The 20,671-nt window shown below is 42.6% G+C and overlaps 1 protein-coding gene and 1 long non-coding RNA gene across 2 annotated transcripts; one reads left to right on the top strand and one right to left on the bottom strand.

Moving 5' to 3' along the window:
- Positions 1–117: 117 nt before the first annotated feature.
- Positions 118–911, bottom strand: LOC112565044. The gene is made up of 3 exons (XR_003099327.1): positions 850–911; positions 377–484; positions 118–167 (listed from the first exon to the last, which is right to left on the bottom strand). It is a non-coding gene; the product is annotated as an uncharacterized LOC112565044 (long non-coding RNA).
- On the top strand, positions 880–16,745 carry LOC112565043. The gene is made up of 8 exons (XM_025240278.1): positions 880–1,557; positions 8,507–8,682; positions 9,066–9,212; positions 9,536–9,658; positions 10,335–10,538; positions 13,036–13,290; positions 13,456–13,535; positions 14,308–16,745. The coding sequence occupies exons 1-8, from the start codon at positions 1,325–1,327 to the stop codon at positions 14,431–14,433; spliced, it is 1,344 nt and encodes a 447-aa protein (XP_025096063.1). The 5' UTR covers positions 880–1,324; the 3' UTR covers positions 14,434–16,745.
- The last annotated feature ends 3,926 nt before the right edge of the window (positions 16,746–20,671 follow it).

The raw sequence follows: 20,671 nt of genomic DNA, 5'->3' as shown, positions 1-20,671 counted from the left end.
CGAGCGTCCGTCCAAGCGCCATGATCGTGTTTGCAATACAGGCGACAAAAGAATTCACAGACGAGACACAAAATAACACTTCGTCTGTCGACGCTGGTGGAATTTGTTCCCCTTCCTCCAAACCACTACCTCCCTCCTCCAACATTCTCTCTTGTTAAGTGTTCAGCCTGATGGAAAAATCATTCAGGACACACACACACGCGCGCGCACGCACTCACGCACACACGCACATTAAGACCCTCCAGAAAGAGGCCATTTCGACAGACTAAACCCTAGACTTAATCTTTCTTTCCCAAAATAGTTAGACAAACAAGTTAAGTTCAAAGTGAGGGGGAACGTAAACACCTCATGTGCATGCGCGCGCACGCACACTCACACGCACTCGGTCGCAGGCACGCATGAGCTCGCAGGCGCCGCGCGTTGTCACGTGAGGGGAAAGTTTCCACTGCCTTTCCCCATCGCCACCCGGCGAGTGTCTCACCGCCTGCAGAGAAGTGGTGAATGAGTGGTATGAATGGTTTTGCAGCTTCAAAACTCCTGTTTCGAACGAACGAACGCGCACTCGCGCGCACGCACACACACACGCAGAGTCACACACACACACACACACACACACACACACACACACACAGAGACTTAATGCCCACATGTACACGCACGCACACACACACACACACACAGAGACTTAAAGCCCACATGTACACGCACGCACACACACACACACACACGTACACGAGACTACTCACACCACGCGTTGTGGTATGTGTGCGTGCGTGTGTGTGTGTGCGCGCGCGCTTGGGAACTGGCGATGCGCATCAAGCAGGAACCCAGACAGATAAATTCACGCACCGCCACCCCGTGTCTTGAGTGCTTTAAAAAGAAGGCAAGAGGGCCGCCACACCACTGATCCAGTTGCTTTGTGCAAGCGAAGGAGGACGAGAGCTGACGTCTGCCGACGTCAATGGTCAGCCACTGACTTCCCTGTCCCTGACGACACGTCCATGCGACAGCACATCCGACATTCCAAAACTCTTCTCCGAATTCTTCACTTCAAACCTGTGTGGAAGTAACAGCAAAAACTATGGACTTTACTGTCGTTAAAAAAATTATATTCGAACACAACGTTTGTTGATAAAAATTGTAAATAACAAGAAACCATTTCAGAAGAGAAAAAAATGCTGCAATAAGACAAGGGATAAAAAGAAGACAATTATTTGTGAACTCTAACAGAGGAAAAGATTGATTTCTTCGTTTTCCACTTGTGGAAACGGAGTTTAGGGTTACAATTAAAAGGAGAGAAAAAGTATAATCAGTTTTCACAACGATGTTGGACCGAAGAGTAGTCGTAGCAGGCGGAGCATCAGGACACGCTGTTGGAATTTTGCTGATGGTATTGTGGGCCCTGCGCTATGGCAACGCCCAAGTGGAGAGCACATCCTACAGCGACGGCAGCAACGACATGAGCAGTATGATGACACCATCGGTGACGCCGTCGACAATGGAAGGAGTCCTGTTGACGACTACGGCGAGAGAAGATCGTTTTCTTCAGCGTCGGAGGTATGTAACAGACGATAAGCAAATGTAGAAAAACAAACAAACAAGAATGAGTGAATGTTCAGAATAATAGTAATTATTTCAATGCAGTCGTGTTGTGGCGTTGTTTTCTAACGATTATACTGTCGTTTAGCTCAATAATTTTATCTTCCGTTGTTTGTGCTCCATCTTGTAAATATGTTCTGGTCTCTTTTAATACTGTCAGTACATGCTGTAGAACATGCGCAGGACGTACTCCCACAGATTGATAATCATTAACACGGAAAGTCGAAAAAAATGTCGATGACCCAGAGTTTTAGAAAACTTCCTCCATGTTACAGAGAAAATTTAATTTGCCAGGACGGCAAAGGCTCGCTGGTAGCAAAGTTTGCGAAACTTCAGGGTTATGCATACTTTCTGAAACCCAACTTGGTGTTCTGTGAAGAAGAAATAACAAATATACAGTAGTATCACAAGGACAGCAAATCATAACAAACCGTATCAGAGAGAAACATGCACGCGCCATATTTATATACACTATGTATATAAAAGAGAGAGAAAAATTAGTGCATGTGGGGCATGTAAAACAAAGAAATAGAAGGGTAAGATCGGGAAAGAAGAAAATAAATTTAATCACTCACTCTGCCTTGTGAGCTCAGGTCTTTGACTATATCTTGGAGACAGGAAAGCAACATGAAGGAATGAGATCTAAGGATAGACATAGGTTCCGCCAACAAATGCATCCACATCTTCTTCCAAACTCAGGTCTCGGCGCAGAAGAAGAAGTAATTAAATATGTATTTCGTAATACTGTCGAGTGGCATGAGATATATTTGTGACAGCATTGTTATTTACGAGGACGCCGACCACCTGCACACCTCCCCGAGAGAACTGCGCAGATTGAAGAGCAGGTGAAAGCAAAGCCTCCCACAGCATCCTGCTGAGAATGCAGAGCGAATGAGTGCGGCAGGGAGGTTACAGGGGACAGAGCTGTTAGTCGCAGCATTCGGATGCCACGTGTCTGTCAAAGAAGTGCAGACATTGTCAGTGTGTGACATAAGAGTTAGTATTTCTCTCTACATTGTGTTGAGACATGCTGGCCAGAGGGCAAGCGCACTTTATGAGTATTACTCTAATGCATATTTTGGAAACAGTATCGACTGGTGTTTGTTTTCAATTCTCATTTCATCAGAGGAGTCAATGATAACAAACTGATAATAACACACTGGATACTTAACAAGTAAGAGCAAGAATAAATAGCAATAAAGAAAAAATGAAAAAGAACGAAACAAAGAAAATACAGAATATTGGTGGAATTTGGGATTTGATAAAGGCTATACTTTATAGTTTTGGCTAAAGTTAGAGAAGAACTATAATAAAATGATAAGTATTTGATAAGAGGGAGTTTTCGTTAGTTTATAATTCTTTCAATAAACACCCATAGTGTAGTAAACTAGTTAAATGGCTGAAAGTTTTACAAGAAATAGTCAGAAGATACGACACATGTATTTTGCTCTGTTTGTAGGCAAGTTCTTGTGTTTTCCTTATGATGGCGTGGAGTCTATATCCTCAATATTCCATCTACGCCAAGGAGATATAATCCTCTACCCACAATTACAATTACAGCAAGAATATTTTATTACTACCAGCAGTTCTGTTGTAGCTGCTCTCGTTACACTTGTGGTGATGACGGAGAAACAAACACAGATACAGCAAAATAAACTACAAGGCTCCAAGCAAGCGGCGTCCCTCTTTGAAGTAAATATCACCCAGTGTGGTACAGAGGTCACCGAGGGCGTAACCCCTTTCAGCCACAACAAGCATTTATCCAGAGACGACCGAAACCGCGAAGCATGCCGGGAAGTCTGGGTTAGTGATGGGATGTCTATTCACCGCTCTATGTAGGTCAAGCGAGTTCTCAAACGTGGTATAATAGTGGGTGGTCTGCGCGACCAGACAACAAACCTTCAGTGAAGTCAAAGCATATGAATGGCTGCGGCTTTTTAGATTTCCTTTAGATATAATTCCCACAGCGCCTTCCCCAGCCCTTCTCTTTGGAAAGTTGTCTGTCAGTCAGAAACTTTTAGAAATGTTCTAGCGTGTTGCCAGCGCTACTGTACGCTCGACTGCGCCCACATTATTTGCCGAGATGGGGGTCCTGCTAACAGGATGTGTAAGGTCAACTAACAGGCGTAGTTCACGAGACCCTCAACGCTATTTCATCATCTCTTCTTCCGACCCCTCCCCTTCTCTTCACTGTTTACTGTGGTTACCGTGAACTGGAACAGCGAACTTCAGAAACAAGTTGTAGGGATGTGTTGGGTGCAGGTCTGCTGGCAATAATAACAACAGCTACTACTACTAGTGCGCCTTTTCACACCTTCGTGACGGGCTCAAATCGCTTCAAAACTACCAAAAGAACATGGGCAAATCCAAACTCTCGTCATGAAGAGGAAAATGTGGCAACGAATCACAAGGACCATAGATAAGAAAATTTTAAAATTGCAGAAACAAGAAATTATAATTGCAGAAAAATGGAGATAAGTAATCCATAAGGCGAAAAGAAAAACAACTTCGGACAAGATGTCCCAGACAATATACTGCAAAGCCTGTTCGTGGAAGAAGTGGTCTACACGTGGCAAGGACTTGGGGCAGCCATAAAGCAATGAAAAACAGAGGTGTGTGGCGCTTTAGAAAGCACGAGGTAGCAGAAGACACCAAAGTCAACGTAGATCGAGGGAGGAGAAGAGAAAGGGAAAGAGAGAAGGAGAAAGCAGTCCCTTTAAGCCGGGTAACGAGAAGGGACATCACTTTCATGTGCCTCTGTTTAAGAGGCTACAGTGTCATTGTTTAGGAAAAGTCTCTTATAAAACTGTGTACCAATAACACTAAAACAAAGAAATAAACTATATTTTCACAAGTCTTTGCGTTTCACAAGTAAAATTTAAATGCCCAGAGTTCAAAGAGCCGATTGGCTGATCCTAACGGGATGGTTAGGGTTAAAATGTTGGCACTAAACTTATAATCTAAGTTTATTAAAAGATTAAACGATGGTTAAAATCGATTGAACGATGCAATAAGATGTCGAGGACGATTGGCTGATGCAATCATAACACTATCTACTGGCTGATGCTCACGACTAACTAGCTCGACTGGCTGACTCTTTTGGCATGTGACAATGCCTACCGGAAAATGCCAAAAAGACCGCCAGAGAGATGAGGTGGTCGAGAGTGAAGCCTGTAGCTAGTGTAGCAGGACTGGATGATACCTAGAGTGGACTTGACATTACAAAGAACGATGAAAAGGAGAATCTGAGATGGGTTATCGGAGGGAAGTGTGTGGCTTGTTGGGGGACGTTGGTATTAACAAGCCGAAGATGGAGAAAAGGACAGCTCTTTAGAAATGACAAGGATTTTTGGCGAGAAATCAAAGTACCGCTTGCACAATGATACAGTGAATCGCTTATGAGATTGTGGAGTAAACAATCTTTGCCGATTGAATCCGTACAAGTAAAAAAAAAAAAACTACACGAGAAAAAGTCAAAAGTAAAATCATGCCGTTTTCTTTCGAGTGAATTTTCTTGTCGTGGGTGTGCGTTCTTCAAATATTTTGTAAAATGAGAAATGCTAAAAGGGGTTTAATTTGCATCTGAACAACTTTCTAAAGCCCACACAGCTCTACACCGTGGTTCTGCGCAGCTACACTCCAATGTGTTGCACCAGGATCTTAAAGTGCTGTCAAAACTCCTAAAAATCATCATTTCCATTTTTACAACGTTCCGCTCGATAAAATATTTTTCCGTAAAAGTGCAACCACACGATTATCATCGTAATATGTTAGCCTCATAATCGTGCTGATGACTTCACCACCTCGTGAGTTAGAGCATGTGTTACAGCTTTTTTTCCTTTCTGAGGAGGGGAGTAGACTCTGCAATATGCCGACATATGAACACAGACATAAAACACACAAAAAAACCAGACTATATTTATTTTCCGATGTCGACTTGACCGCTTAGACAGAAAGAGAGACAGAAAGATAGACAGAGCTTTTTCTTTGGTTAGGCAGTGAGAAATAACAGCTTTAACTTCCTTTTGCAAACGCAGCTAACTTCTTGAACAACATGAGGGTCCACTAAAGTTTCCAGAGAAACTTAGAGACACAAAGAAACTCAGATCATCTTAGGAGATAGCTGCTGTGAGCTGACAACAACCACAAACACACACACGAAGGAAGAGAGAGGTTTTCGTGGTTAATTACATGACCTCAGCAGTTGTATGAACCGGAAGTGGGTCTTAATGTTCTGCTCTCTCAATGAGTCGACTTGAAAGACTCCCACGCCAACCCATCCTTTAAAATATACGATGCGGCTAGAGTTTGGTGCGGCCAAATTGCTCCCATTCCTGGCGAAAAAGAAGCTTAGCAGCAAGGGGAGAGTGCCATTACGAAACTGCAAGAGGCGCGGAAGTAAGCATGAATTATCGCCTTTTCTCGCTTCTAGACGCAAAAGCATCAACGGATATGCCTCTGTTTATCACATATGGCAGACTAGCACTCAAATGCTGAACATGGACTTGACACACTTTGCTGCTTTCTCTATGTGGTTTGGTTACAACCAATAGTTTGCAGATCCCAGATTAGAACATCTGAAGCACCAGGCAAAGTCTCGAAAAGCAGGAGTAAAAAAAAACTATTTACAAATATAGTTCTTATTGTAAACGGATGATTACAGTCATCAAAACTAATCATGCTTTCAGTGTCGATACAGCAAGATTTGTAAAGAAACTCCATCTCCTCCGTGGAAGTTTTGTAGTCTTCAGGGAATTGCTTTGGAAACACTACACAGGAAAATGTGGAGACGATCATCTTTAAATTTAGACACAGCGAATACTTGGATAAGTTCATGGATCTGTTGGGTGCCTAATGCTAAATATACACAACACAAAACAACCGACATGTTTTCCACGTATATCAGAATGATTATTACGCAAAGCACGAGCCACTTAGCGGTACAACGAAGGCAATATATTTTCTTGTCCTCGTTTCGTGAACGCACTGTATGGGGGCATCGGTGTGTGAGGTCTGCATCAGTCGCACAGGTACGGAAAAAAGCCAGGTAGAAGCGTTGTACAGCGGCCAACCCTTTGGAAAAAAGAAATGTGTGGGGGAGGAGGATAGGAAGAGGGAGGGCACTTGAATGCTACAAGTGGTCGGAGAAGGGGAGCTGGGCCTAGATTGCACGATAATTGACATTCTGGCGGTTTTTCGTCCGTTTGGGACCAGACATTAAGAGAAGCCAGCGACATGACTTCTCACAGTGTAGCCGTCTAGACTGTGTTCTAGAGAACATCGTCAATCAACGCCTTGATGCTCCTTTAGCAGGTCTTCAATTTGCTCTCTCTCTCCTCTTGACCTTCTGAAAAATTTGATAATGACCTGATTCGCGGACATGTCCGTTAGTTCATGAATGAGGAAGTACGAAGTCTTACCAGTGAAAGATAACACAACAAATGTTTGTAGGTATGTGTGCGCGCGTGTGTAGAGTCATTATCAGAGAAACGAAATGAAGACCTGAATCATGCGAATAGGCAACGAGAGTAACGGAAAAGAGAGAACAACAAAATATGCAGTAAATTGAATCGAAGACTAGAATAATACAAAAAAAAAAAAGACTTAATCAGGGACTAATGTAGGGTTGTGGGGAAGTTGGAATCTGATTATGTGGCAGACAAACAGGCAGACATGTTAACGGATGGATAATGGAAGAAGGATGGTGCGATAGCGGAGAGAAGAAGAGAAAGTTTGTTTTTTCTCCACTTAGCTCTCCAAACTTCTCTCGTTTTTCTGCCATTTGCTCGTCATAAATCTTTTTTTTTTTTTTGCCCACACACAAGCGCAGCTGATTATTGTTAAAGAATGTACAGTGTTAACGCAACCCAGCTGTTTGGGACAATTTTTTTTCCTTTCTTATCTCTGGCAAACCATCAGTGCCGGTCTGCATGTGAAGCCTTAAGTCGGGCTCGAAGTTAAGCTAAGTTTTTCGCTTTCACTTCCAAAAATCGCATTTGGCAGGTGAACATGTGAGGCCTTAGGGCGCCTGATGAACTTTGCTATCGACTTTGTACCTGAGGCTGGCGATTTAAGACTTGTTTTTAGGACTTCGCATGCACTCGAGCCCAGAAGAGAAGGCTTAATGGGAAAAGGATCAAATGCCTCTCATGACGAGTTACTGTAGGTTAAACAAACACAACCAAGCAGGCGTGAAAAGCAAAACTATCATTAAAGCTTGCTTTTACAGTGTTTGGTTACTGTCTTGTTTGGCTTTGGGATAAACGCATAGTTTAACAGAGGATAATGTTCACAGATTTGGATAATCTTGTATTTTGAAGGTAAGGTATTCAAAGCAGACACTAACTTTAGGTGGCCATGTGCTGCTGCCAACGTGTTAATCTGTGTTAGTGAGTTCACGGCTTGCTCACATGTCGATAATAAACACTCTAGCTGTCTGAAACTTTCTCAACATTTTGTCATAAAACCTCAATTAAAACAGATTTTTCACTTCCCTTTGCAAGATTTATTTCTCCGCGCAACCCCTTGCCATACACGAAATGATTCAAGAAGAGGAGAACACCAGCGAACTACGCAGCTGGCGTGCAAAGACGTGGTCGCATGTTGCTGACAACATCAGAAAAAAACATTTTCATCATTTTTAAGAGCTTGCTTACCGAATTTCGAGTGAATTTCTGCTTCAGACAGTACTTTATTTAACTCCTCACATCCAGTCTAAGCTGACTCGTGTACTTTGATGAACTCTACAGATCCAGTCTTAGTTTCAGCCAGGTCTTTCTTTAACTCTTCAGATGCCAGCTTAGGTCTTTCTTTAATCACTCGTATGCCGTCTAAGCTTTAACCTGTCCGTTAGTAACCTCCTCCGGTCACGTCTAAGCTAAAGCTTTGACTTTATGTAACTTTTCAGAGACCGTCTGAGCAGACTGGAAGCTATACGTCTGAAGATTCTCGAGGAACTGAGAATTCCGGAGAACATCACACTGAGCCCCAATCGCACTAATGTTAGCGATGTCTTGGAGAGTTTTCCCAATCTAACAGTATTAGAGCCGACAACGGAACAGCACCACTGTTACTCAGCATCATGTAAGTGCAAAGTCTGTCTAAAAAGGTCTGAACCAGTTATAAAAATAAAACAATCAAAGTTTGAGGTTTGAAGTGATAAAACAGCATGACATCGGATAAGGACCTTTCCTAAAATTTCTAACGTTTTCTAACGTTCGGTGGTCTGGAAATTTGCTGTATTCTCGCATTCATGCATCAGACCCCAGAAATTAGGCGAAACCGAATAATAGTTGGTTGACCTTTAGTATCATTCATCTCACCCGTTTGACCCTTATCAGACTTCCTTTCATCTTGATTTAATTTCCATGGCTAAAATTGTTCATATGCTTTAAGTCAATACGTGAAGAGTTATATGTCACACCTGTTTAAAAGTAAACGTGTCTGCTACGGACATCTGCACACAGGTCACCCTCCACAGTCAGTCAACAGCACTCTGTGGAATGACCCCAACAACCTGGGACTCCGCCTCTACATCCCAGTGCCCCGAGAACCAGACACTGAAGCCGATGCCCTCTCGGCGACATTGCAACTGTTCCTGAAACCCAACCCACGTAAGTTCCTCAGGTTTTCCTTCACGTTCGTGGTGTTTAATCTTACTAAGCCTACTTTAAGCCTACTAAGCCTCACAGTTGTGAACAACCTCTTAAAAGTAATTTATTTATTATATAATACCTAATTAATTTATTTTGTTTAAAGAAGGTGTAAGTATACTGAGCATTAGAATTAAAAAGCGTCAGTAATAAAGGCGTCCTCTTGTTGATAATAAACGCTCTGGTCGTCATCACCATCACTAGATTGCTAGATCGCATCCACTTCTTTGGTTCGAAAAGGAAACCACGGGACATCACTGTAATATTTTGATGTGCGTTTGTAGTGTCCGCAAACTGCCCCTGCTTGGAAGGTGGAGAAGAGGAGGAAGAAGGACAGTCTACTCCCAATCTGTTGGTGTCTGTCTACAAGTTCACCAGGCCACTCATCACACGGAGACGTGGCAGAAGTAAGCAAAGACACGATCTACACTGTAGATGAAGACGGGTACAGGTTCGGTTCTCAGTCCGTGTAGATTTTTTTCTATTCCAAGAAAGTGACCAAGACTGCACAAGGCAGTCAGTGCAGGTAGATCAGGCCGGCATTACCTTATTTCAGATCGCCTACCCTCATATTCCGTACATGATTGCTGATGATTGAGCAGCGTCTTACTCATCATTAAAAGACAGTTGAAAAACAAAGTCAGACATGGGGAACTGCACTACCAATATCAGAAAATCACTGGCAGAACCCTTCCATTGTAAATAGTCTTAAGAACCCACCATCACCAAAAGGCAAATGAGTTTTCACCCTCCCATTTATTATAAAGATGATGATGATGGTGTAGAGGCGCACCTCTATTAAGTTCTCATGCACCCGGCACATGAGAACCGAAGACAATTTATCAGTGTGTGTGTGTGAGAGTGAGAGAGAGAGAGATGGTGTTTGCGGTGGCTTCTGAAATGATAAATCACAGCTTCCTTTCTTTACCATAGACTCTACATAGGGAGTAGTTAGGCACAGGACAAATGATATTAAGGTTGGGAACTAAAAGCAGAGTTAAGATTCGACCAGACTCTCCTCCTTTGTTTGAACTTTATTTGAACTCGAGGCTAACATTGGCTTCTTTATCTTCCCGTTGACAGTTGTAAACAGACGGAGACTTCTGGACGCACGAATCGCACGTTCTGCTGGCAGCGTCTGGGTGAGCCTCAACATCATCAGCGCCCTGCGAGATTGGCGCCGCAACCGCCGGAACTTCGGGTTAGAGGTCACCGTCAAGATGGACAACGACCGAGAAATTGATGCCAAGCAGCTCTTTGTGCAAGCCAGCTGCAACGCCGGCAGAGGTGTGTGGGTGTGGGTGTGGGGTGGATGTCAGCGTGGGTGTGACTGGGTGCACGACTCCCAACGCATCGAAGTAGAGGAGATGGACACCTCTCTCTCTCTTTCTCTCTCTCTCCCCTTCACACTAACTTGTTTCTGAGATAAATGGGGTAAATGAGGATAATTTCACTCCCCAAGGACTTCAAAGGTGTTGTTTTGTCTTTACCTTCATTTATGGAACAATTTTTCCTTCATTTTACTATTTATCACTTTGTTCCATATTTGCTTTAAAGTTTAAATTATTCCATTCATAATTGTTCTCATCTTGATTCTCTGGATTTTTCACTCACTTTTCATACACTGCTGCCAAATTGTTGATAGAAATGGTAGTTCCGCAATTGCAGGTGTCTTGTTTTTTTCAACTGCGTTTGCACTACAATTTTGAACAGTTGTGCCACCCATATAATGAAAGGGAGATTATAGATATAGTGAAATATATCTCGCGCGCGCACACACACACACACGTAAACAAGAGTTTCCACCTTCTGTGACTGGGAATCGTTTTGAAAGTTTACTCTGTACTTGCCGATGCTTATCTATTCTGTACGTCGTTCAGGAAGTAAGCCTAGTTTTCTAAAGCAAAAATTGCCATCACCACTACTATTATCATGATGACATCAGTTCTTTTCGACTGTGAGGAGTTTACTTATTTGCTATTATTCACATGCCTTTTAAAATGAAAATGAACATCAAAAACAAATCTTTATTTGTCTTAGATGTTCTTTAAGATGCATGTTTAAAGCGCATGACAGCCATAGGACACTTGCAGATGTTCTCATTATGAACACGTATCGATAGTATACGTCTTTTCTACAATCCTCCCGAAAAGCTCTTCATTTAGAATATAAACCTCAACAAAGTAGCCAAGAAAAATGTGATCACCAGGTGAATAGTTTACAGAAGCGCTGACACATGTGATCACTAGATATCTTCATTAAATTTCCGAATTTGGTTTGTCGCATTGGAACACTGATTGTGAGGACCAATGTGGCAGTTCAGGCAGATTTTGTGTTTGCTTTTCCTGTAGACTTCGCTTTATTGTACCTGAGGGACTTGCAAAATGACTCGTCATCAGGTAGTCTGCCAACGGCAGGATGAGCATGTTGTTGTGAAATGGTCCCGTTGCCTGATCTCAAGGAAAGGACCCATCATCTGATAAGCAGAGTGTCTGCTCTACAGATGGAGGTTGTACAAGCAGATTTTGGGTTAGGTTTTCCTCTTCTTTCCTGATCATTCAATTATAACGAACAGCCAGTTGAGGTAGAACCTCTGCGTCGGTGATAAGCTCGGTTCATATTGTTTACATGTCCTACCCCTCATTCTCATCCTCGCTGCCTTTATCAGATAATGGAGGAGTGTCCATCCAGGTTTGAACTGTCTTCTTCAAGTTGTCTGAGGACGCCATAGACTCTCACCTGTCGGGGACGTCTGAAAGAAAAGTGTACAGCTTAAAGCAGATTAACATTGTTTTGTACTGTGTATACATGTATGGGTCACTTGTGTGTATACAGATTTATGACTGAGCCTCCATCATTCAAAAACACATTTACACAAATGGGTGTATTCCTTAAAACAACTAGAAACAAAGTAAAGGTTTGTTTAATCTTAGCAATCCAAAGCCAGAAAATATGAACTTTGCGTTTCAAGGTAACAGACATGTCCCCCTGTTCTTCACTCAAAATTTGCATGGAACTTTCAGTGATTACAAGAATCAAGTCTAGCATTTCTCAAAAGCGATTCACATAAACTAACATTCATGCATTAGCAAAACCACTGTTATATAATGACCCTTACCTGAATTGACACGTTGACTTCAACACCACATATTTTGTTTGCGTCAAAATGATGAACTGCTTGCAAAAATTTGGACATGAGATACCAAAAACTACATTGAAAATGGAGACTAGACACTTGACAGCTGCTAAATATCAAAATCACAATGAATCTGCCTTTCACTTTTCTTACAGAGTCAAATTACTCAATGCACTCGTGAAGCGAACACGGTAGAAAATAGTTTGAAGCCAGATCTTGCACTGAGTGGTACAGACAGGACCAAACCGACACCAGTCGGCTAAAACTGCCTGAAGCTGCAAAGTTCCGCCCACGTAAGGCAGAGCTTGTGACCTCGGATACAGATTCACCCCGGGGACGACTCGACGTGCGCCATCATTTACCCTGCAATAACCTCCCTTGCCTCTAATGGCTGCTATTAGAAAACACCTATAAATAGCAGGGATGCTTCTGTCTGCCCCATGTCTTGGTTTTGACCTCGAAAAGGAGTTGAAATGTCGAGTACCACGTAATAACCCCTAATTTTGCAGGTTATATTTAAATATCCAGAATGTTTTGTGCTAGGTCGTTGCCAACAAAGTCTGCGGCTCATAGTTAAATACTCTATCGTGGTCATTGCAGCAGCAATGCCATCTTCTTTATTTTCTGTATTTGTATTCTCCGTTACAGAAATCGGCTGCCTGGAAGACGTGAGTGAAAGTGAAAGTACTAAGGCCCTGCCGTGGAACATTGACTATCTCGATAATCACCCTTACGTGGAAATCACTTCCAGACGGCGTCGAGTACGCAGGTCGGGGTCACAGCGGTCTCCTCTTGCCAGGAAGAACGCTCGAGCGGCCATCAGTTCTGCACGCGCTGCTCCAGATGCTGCTCCCCTGGCAAACCTGTCGTGCAGCGGAGAAAGCGTCAGAATCAAAATAAGAGGTACATTGTCGCAAGCTTTTTCCAAAACATATTGTCAAGTACAGAGGGTCGATTCTCTGTCTGTACCTGGAGGCTTCGGGTAGCCTCGTCTCTTAACCTTCCCTACCTTTTCACCCATCGTTCTCATCCGTAATTATTAAGTTTTTTTTCTCTGTTTCTTTTCAGATGAACGTTTAATCTGGCCAAAATATTTTCACTCGTACATCTGCCCACACAGCTGTTGGGACTGCAATGATGACAGAGAGGTAAAAACTTTTCGACAGAGTGTAATGATAAACATAAAATGCATGAATTGGTCTCTTTTGATGTACTTTGTTGTACTTTGATATTCTAAACAAATAATCGAGTAAAGAATAGAAATACAAAGCAGGAGACCGCGGAAAAAGACTCAGAAATCTTGTTTGAAAGCGTTCACGCCAGTCTGTTAGAACTTTGACTTTGCGCAAATTGACTATAATTTATTATGAACAACTATTACTCATAAGCAGACTGTTATAGAACTATACAGTATATAGACCAATATTTAGAGTAGTACCACTACAGCAATCTATCTATCTGTGTGTGTGTTTTATTTATAGGCTGACTCAGGAAGCTAACTGTAATGTTCACTTTTCTTGAATTTTTCTTTAAAAATTTAATTGTAATTAATGAAGCATGCATATTTCGTGAAAATTGGCTTCAGTCTTAGACGAAGCTTCATTGCCTACAGTTTCCCTCCTGCCATACATTTTAAACTAAGAAATGACCATCTGCAAATTAGGCTGTTTAGCCATACTCACTGTAGTACACAAATTATCACAGTAAAGAACTTTTAAATTAAGTTATATTTCTTTGCTGTCCAAACATATGATACCTCTAGATGTCCTCCAGGAATAAAATGAAATTGCGAGGATTTTAATCCACCCTGTGGTTTTAGCCTCAGGTGAAGACAGCATGTATAGACATATTTCTTTACAAGCGGGATTCGTTTCACTGCTGATTGGAAGAGCTACATTTTCTGGAATATGTCTTTCACAGTGCACACCACGGCCTTGCCAGCGTCCCAAGACGGAACCCCTGCGGGGACTCATCCGACCATCGGCGGAAGCAAAACCTCGATTAGCTGTGCTGCCTTTTGTAAGGGTCGTGGCGTGCGGGTGCTAGCGAGAAGGTTTAGAAGTGAGTGTAGCAGAAACTGTGCACAGTTTCTAACTTTGCCTACCAGATCTCTTCCTGCGAGAGGAAAACAAAAAATCCCCAAGAAGCTGTCACCCGTTGACTTCTCAGTGGACTCAAGGATCAAACGAATGTTTCCAGAAGAACTGTCCTTTCTGGAATCTTGTGTTTCTCTCTGTCTGCCCCTCTCCTCTTTCTTTCTCTTTCTCTATCTCTCTCTATCCCTAACGCGAGCGCACATTCTCCCTACCTTCAATTCCAGTCTCTTAAAAAAAATATATCTGTGTATGGGAAGGCAATGAGAAATCCAGGGTAGGACCTCGATTGTGATGCAGCTGGATGTTGAAAAGAAAAAAGATGGATGCAAATGACAAATGTTGCGGTCTAAGAGACACTTGTCTTCATTATCAGGATTGTAAGGCTTTGGGACTTTATAAATGAGAAACAGATATGTAGGACAGGTGCTAATGAATCTGAATGGATGCCGCTATCAAAACATTGCAAAGAACTCGTGACCCCAGTTGACGAGTGGAACTCTGCGATGTTAAAGGTCATAGTGCTGCGCTCTCTACATGTCGTTTGAAAATCTTGTCAGTGCGTTCACAAGAAAAACTGCTGTTAGTTTTTCCTTTTTTTTTGTCATTTTTTTTTTTGTCTAAACTATTAACGACTGCTGATATGACTTTCACGCATTGTATCAAAGCAGATATGACTGCATGCCAAATGGCCGTCGGGAATCTTGCAAGGAGCAACATCCACGAAGGACGCTGAATTTTAATGAAAGGACCATGACCATGTGACTGAATGTGGCTCGCAAAGCCATGTTTAGAATATGCCTCCATCTTTGAGACTTTCACTTTGAGAACAGTGTCTTTGGGGCGCTAACTGCGCTAACTGCGCTAACTGCGCTAACTGCGCTAACAGGTGAAGCTGAAACTTTGCTCTGATTCTTCAGACAAACAGCCATGACCTGGAGAAGAAAAGTACATACATGAGACTGTCACGGGTGATACCACTGGCACTGTAAGTGAAAGGACACCCCCATATGTGATGTATTCGTGGAAAACCCCTTTTTTCTGCCTATGAATGCCATTGGAGTTTGTTAACATGTTCTGGCGCCCTGCAATGTAAATAACAATTTTCTGTTTGTTGAAATGACAGCAGCCCCTCATATATGTTTGCACCAGTATTCGACAACATTAATTAATGAATCATTTTGAAGGTTGTAATTATTGCATTTTTCTTCTGTCACAATAGCTCCGTTATTATCGGGAAAAAATCCTATGTTGTGTTCTTGTGTTTCTATTGACAATAAATTATGAATGTGGCTTTAAGCTTAATACATACTTTTAGTTTTATCTCTTTAAAAAAAATGTTTTCGACGTTAGTATATTTTAGAAGCTGAGAAATCCAATTAGTAATTGACAGTGCTTTCAGAAGGTAAAATGTTTTTCTGTATATTTTGCATAGACCATGATAAATCGAGTGGAAGAATCTGTTTTCAAGTAACTTCTTTGGTAATGTTGCAATGCCCAGTAAAGTGGAACAAGAAAAAATACATAGTGATCGCATTCACTTATGTTTAAAACAATACGTTAAAAACATCTGAGGATATCGATGTTACAATGATTTATCTGTTATTATCAGGGGGCGGACTGGGCATTATTTACAGAGCGGCCCTTCTCACTAAAATAGCCCTATACTATTATTCTATAGAACAAAGTAGGCCCACCGGCCCACCGGGCATTGCCCAAATGTCCGACTGGCCAGTCCGCCACTGGTTATTATGCATAAATACCACAAATACTTAGAAGCATACAAAACAGAAAATATGCAGTGCTAACTGTCGCCACCTTGTAAGTGAGTAAAGGTTGTGTGTGGTTCTCAGACTGCGGTTCCTGTGCGTATGTGTGTGTGCATGTGTGTGTGTGTGAGAGAGAGGAAGAGTAACAGAAAAAAAAGAGTTTTAGAGAGCCAAGATCTCCTGATGTAAATGATTCATCTGCCCCGTCTTCACATTTAATTAATTTAATTTCTACTTCTAACTCCACGCCAGTTTTAGAAAATGCCACGTTGGCTGCAATTAGATTTCATGGAATGATTGATAATATGTAAATATGGTCACCCCCCAATCTCAGTACCCTGGCATGTCAAAAAGTGGCTGTCTTGTACTTGCATCCACCCCATTTCCCTGGCAGTGTACCCTGCATTTTCACAATATCCAATGTTTTCTTTGTGAGTAATCATTTATCGAGGCCTTTTCTCTGCTGGCTGTATATAATAAAGTACAGACAACTGTATGTGGTGTTCAGCTAATGTTGAAGTTGAAAGACGAGTAAGTGGGAGACATCGACTGACTGAATGTTTAGTTGATGGACGCATTCTAGTTACCAACCGTTTACAATAAACAATAATTGATCAATAAGTCGTTTGACTGCTTGAGGCGATGATCGATTGCATTCTTGTTTTCTTTACTGATCGATTACATTGAGATGCTTGGTTCAGCAATAAGGACTGACATCATCTAAATATATGTGTGTTAGAGAATAGTTTATAGATTACATAAAGTATTAATTAACTTAATAACTTACTTTAATAACTTAAATTGATTACATTATTTATAATCTATAATAGTACTTATTACATCAAGTATTACAAAATTTTAGATTCATTAATACTTCTACTTTTTAAGTGCACATTTTTTCATGATGAGTAATATTTGTAGCTCCTTCCCGTCAAAAAGTCAGTGCAGGTCACACACACCACAGAGTATACATTTACACTGCACTCATAGATCTGTCTGCTAGTTGTCTGCTGTTGACTGCAAACCCACTTGCTGCTAGCAGGCTCGGGCATCGCTGATGTGAGATGAACGCGAGCAAAGTAAATGTAGAGGATGAAGACACGAGAATCATTTGGACAGCACACACACACGTACTTATACAAACTCTCTGTCTCTCTTTCTCTCTCTTTCACACACACAGAGAGACAGATACACAAAACATTTTTTTTCTCTTTCACGCGCACGCACACACACAAAAATATATATTTTTCCGTATTTACACAGATCCTGCCAATACAATACCCTAGTTACCAAGTCTTCTGCAATGAAGACAGAGAGAGACCAGACCTAGTTGGCCAGGTGCTGGCCTACAGGGATGCGCACCGGACTGGCTCGGAGCCAACGGCTGTTTTTTGTTGACGAGTCTGTCGTCTGAGACCGCGAGGGCACCGCGACAAGTTCACGAGCGCCGTCTAGAAGGTGGCTAGTGTGGAAGAGCCAACAGCACCAGCACCACCAGCACCAGCATCAGCGACGTCATGTTGGCTGTAGTGCGAAGACCCGCGCAGGCGTAAACACCGGGGCTCACTGGAGTAACGCCCCCTTAGTCTTCTTCCTGCCAGACGAGACACATTCCCGGACAGCGGGGCGTGGTGTTTACCAGCCTGTGTCGAGACGTTGTCGGCAGAGGGCAATAAGGGTGGCCAGGGGAGATGGGGAGAAAGCCAGAGAGTACAGCTGTCTCGGTCCCCCCCCCTACCCCAACAGCCACCTTCCCCCTTATCTTCCTCTCCGACTCCTCGTTTTCTATTCTGACATCCGTAAAATCTTATCACGGCCGGTCAGGAATACTCCGTACCCGAAGGTCGTTAAAACGGTATCGATGTGTCTTTTCTTCGCCACTCCCTCTTTCTCATCTTTTTTTCCTTATCCCACCTTTATCATCTGAACCTGGCGTTACCATCGGTGATGGACGCCGTGTTAGTCCTCTTTGACCTACGTCTTGCTGTACTATTTTTTCAGTATTCCACGTGGCATGGATCGGCGATGAAATCGATGTACTTCTAAGGAAGGAGTCGGGTAAGTCACATCACAACCGGATCATCTTGTACCCCGCCGTCACAAGTCCTCATACTGAGCCGTGTCATCCTAACATTGTGCTATCATCATCATACTGGACCACCTCTCATCTTCCCACTGGGCCATCTCTCATTCTCAGACACCTGTTATTTTTCTTATTAGACTAAGTCTTCCATCACATATTTTCCTCACATTGAGCAACACTCTCTCCATCACGTTGGGCCAACTTTCGTTCTCTCAAGGGAGAGAGATTTTTTTGTAAATCTAGGTCGTCTTAAACTTCTCAGTTTGGCCGCCGTGCTGTTGCGGGTAGAACGTTTATAACGAAAGCCTTTGATGAGAAGCATCTACCGACTTTTGGATCTTGCAGCACGGACGCATGCACGTGAGCACACACACGGATGCAGGGAGGCGTGGTGGTGCTTTTCTCCCCAGGGTGGCCCATCACAGGGGAACAACAAGTGGCAGCTTTCAGTCTGGGAGCGTGTGGGTGGCGGGGTGCTTGGGTTCTGCTGGTGCAGGGACGTCTGGGGTAGAGTGCCCCGACAGGGAGAAACGATTTCCTCCTCCTTCACAAAAAAAAGAAAGAAAAGAAAGAAGGAGAAAAATGAGAAACAAAAATGCTTTTTAGGTCATATTCTCGTAGCGTGCCGAACACAAGTTCAGTGTGGAAGGAATGAAAAACAAAAAATCCACAAAGCTTTGACTGAAAAAAATCAGTCGACCATCTGTGTTCGAGCTGGCTTTTGCACATGCTGCCACCCTTCCGTCTTCTCCTCGCACCCATCCCTCGCGATGAGGGTGGCAACCCAAGATTTGTCGGCAGGGTCTTTTTCAGAAGAAAACTGGATCTAGTAGTTGATGCCCTATAGCAGACTTCTTGACCCTACCTGTGTCTTAGTGTCTGTTCGCACTTTTAGAAGTAGAGCGTTTTGCAGGTGTCGCGACAAACAGTGGACTCTGCAGGTGTATGTGCATACATGTGTGTGTGTGTGAGAGAGAGAGAAAAATGTGTGTGCTCGCATGCAGGTACAGGGGTGCGAGGTGTTGAGACCCTCTGTCTGTGGTTGCTATGCTGACCACAGGCTGCCGCCTAGGCGAGAAAGGGAGGTTATCAAACTGCGATTCCCGCGCTAGTTCCATGAACCTTTATCTACCATGGAAGTAGTAATATACCTCCAGTGCAAAAGTGACTTTCTATGGCGGTTCCTTCTTCTTTCAACACTTGAAACAAATTGTGGTTTGTGTAAACAAGCCTGTCAGTTAGTCCTTTGACTGCACCTGTGGTTGGGGGGAGTTGACAGGGTCCGCCACTCTTACTTTGGGCGACAGTGAGAAGGTCCTGTACCAGACGACCATCCCAATCTTTGACGTCAATTGTTCCTCTGGCTACAACGGCGATGACTACCCTCCAAGATGCCTTGAAAAATGGTCTTCGACAGGGTGCCGACAGATATCACGACGTCGGATAATCAATTTCTGATCAACATATATATTCCATTTTTAGCTGAAGACTCACCCCTGATGTTTTATATAAAGTGATGACTTAATTTTACAATCGGCAATTCCCTGAAAAAAAGATTACTGAAAATGTTTCCCTTGTATATCAGGAAAGAAAGTTTGTGTGGGGCTTTCTCTCTCTATATATATATTTTCTTTATCAAAGTTTATAAATATGTATATAAAGTGATAACTTTGCAAGAGAACTATGTCTTCTTATCATTCTCTGTAAAACATTAATAATATCAGCTAAATAGGAAATTAGAAGCTTGTTTCGTTTGATTTAGGAAAGAAAATAATCTCTTTTTTTTACATGTCATTATAAGCTCACAAACAAGCACGCACGCACAAACGCACAAACGCACGTACGCACACACACGCGCGCGCGTACAGAAAGGGACAGTACGGGTAGCTCCTTTCATTTCCAAAGCACGATCGTTGCACGTGTTTTCAGACATCACCCAGTCATCCAATGAAAGATGTCTGAGAGAAACCCTCTCACTTCTGTTTGCTTGCAGTCGGACTGGATTCATGCAGCAGAGACTCGCGGTCTAGGAAATGAGCGAGGAAAACAGAAAATACATCTAGCGCTACTCTGACGATATTATATAGTATACAAGCGAAAAACTCAAACCAAACAATCCGTACTCGTGTGTGTGTGTGTGTGTGTTTGTCAATTCACTTATTTTTTAAAGTAGCTAAATACAACTTTGTTTCTTTTTTTCTCTTTTGTTGTTGCTGTTTCTGCTGCTGCTGAGGATGATGATGATGATGATGATTTGGTTTATCTCTACCCTGCAACAAATAATAACTGACAGAAAAATAAACATTCCTCAGTCACAAACACACATATCAAAACATCCT

This window comes from Pomacea canaliculata, linkage group LG5, assembly GCF_003073045.1.
Source record: "Pomacea canaliculata isolate SZHN2017 linkage group LG5, ASM307304v1, whole genome shotgun sequence".
Taxonomy (NCBI): Eukaryota; Metazoa; Mollusca; class Gastropoda; order Architaenioglossa; family Ampullariidae; genus Pomacea; species Pomacea canaliculata.
The sequence above is the reverse complement of the archived record's forward strand: the minus strand, read 5'-3'. Positions and strand labels throughout refer to the sequence as shown.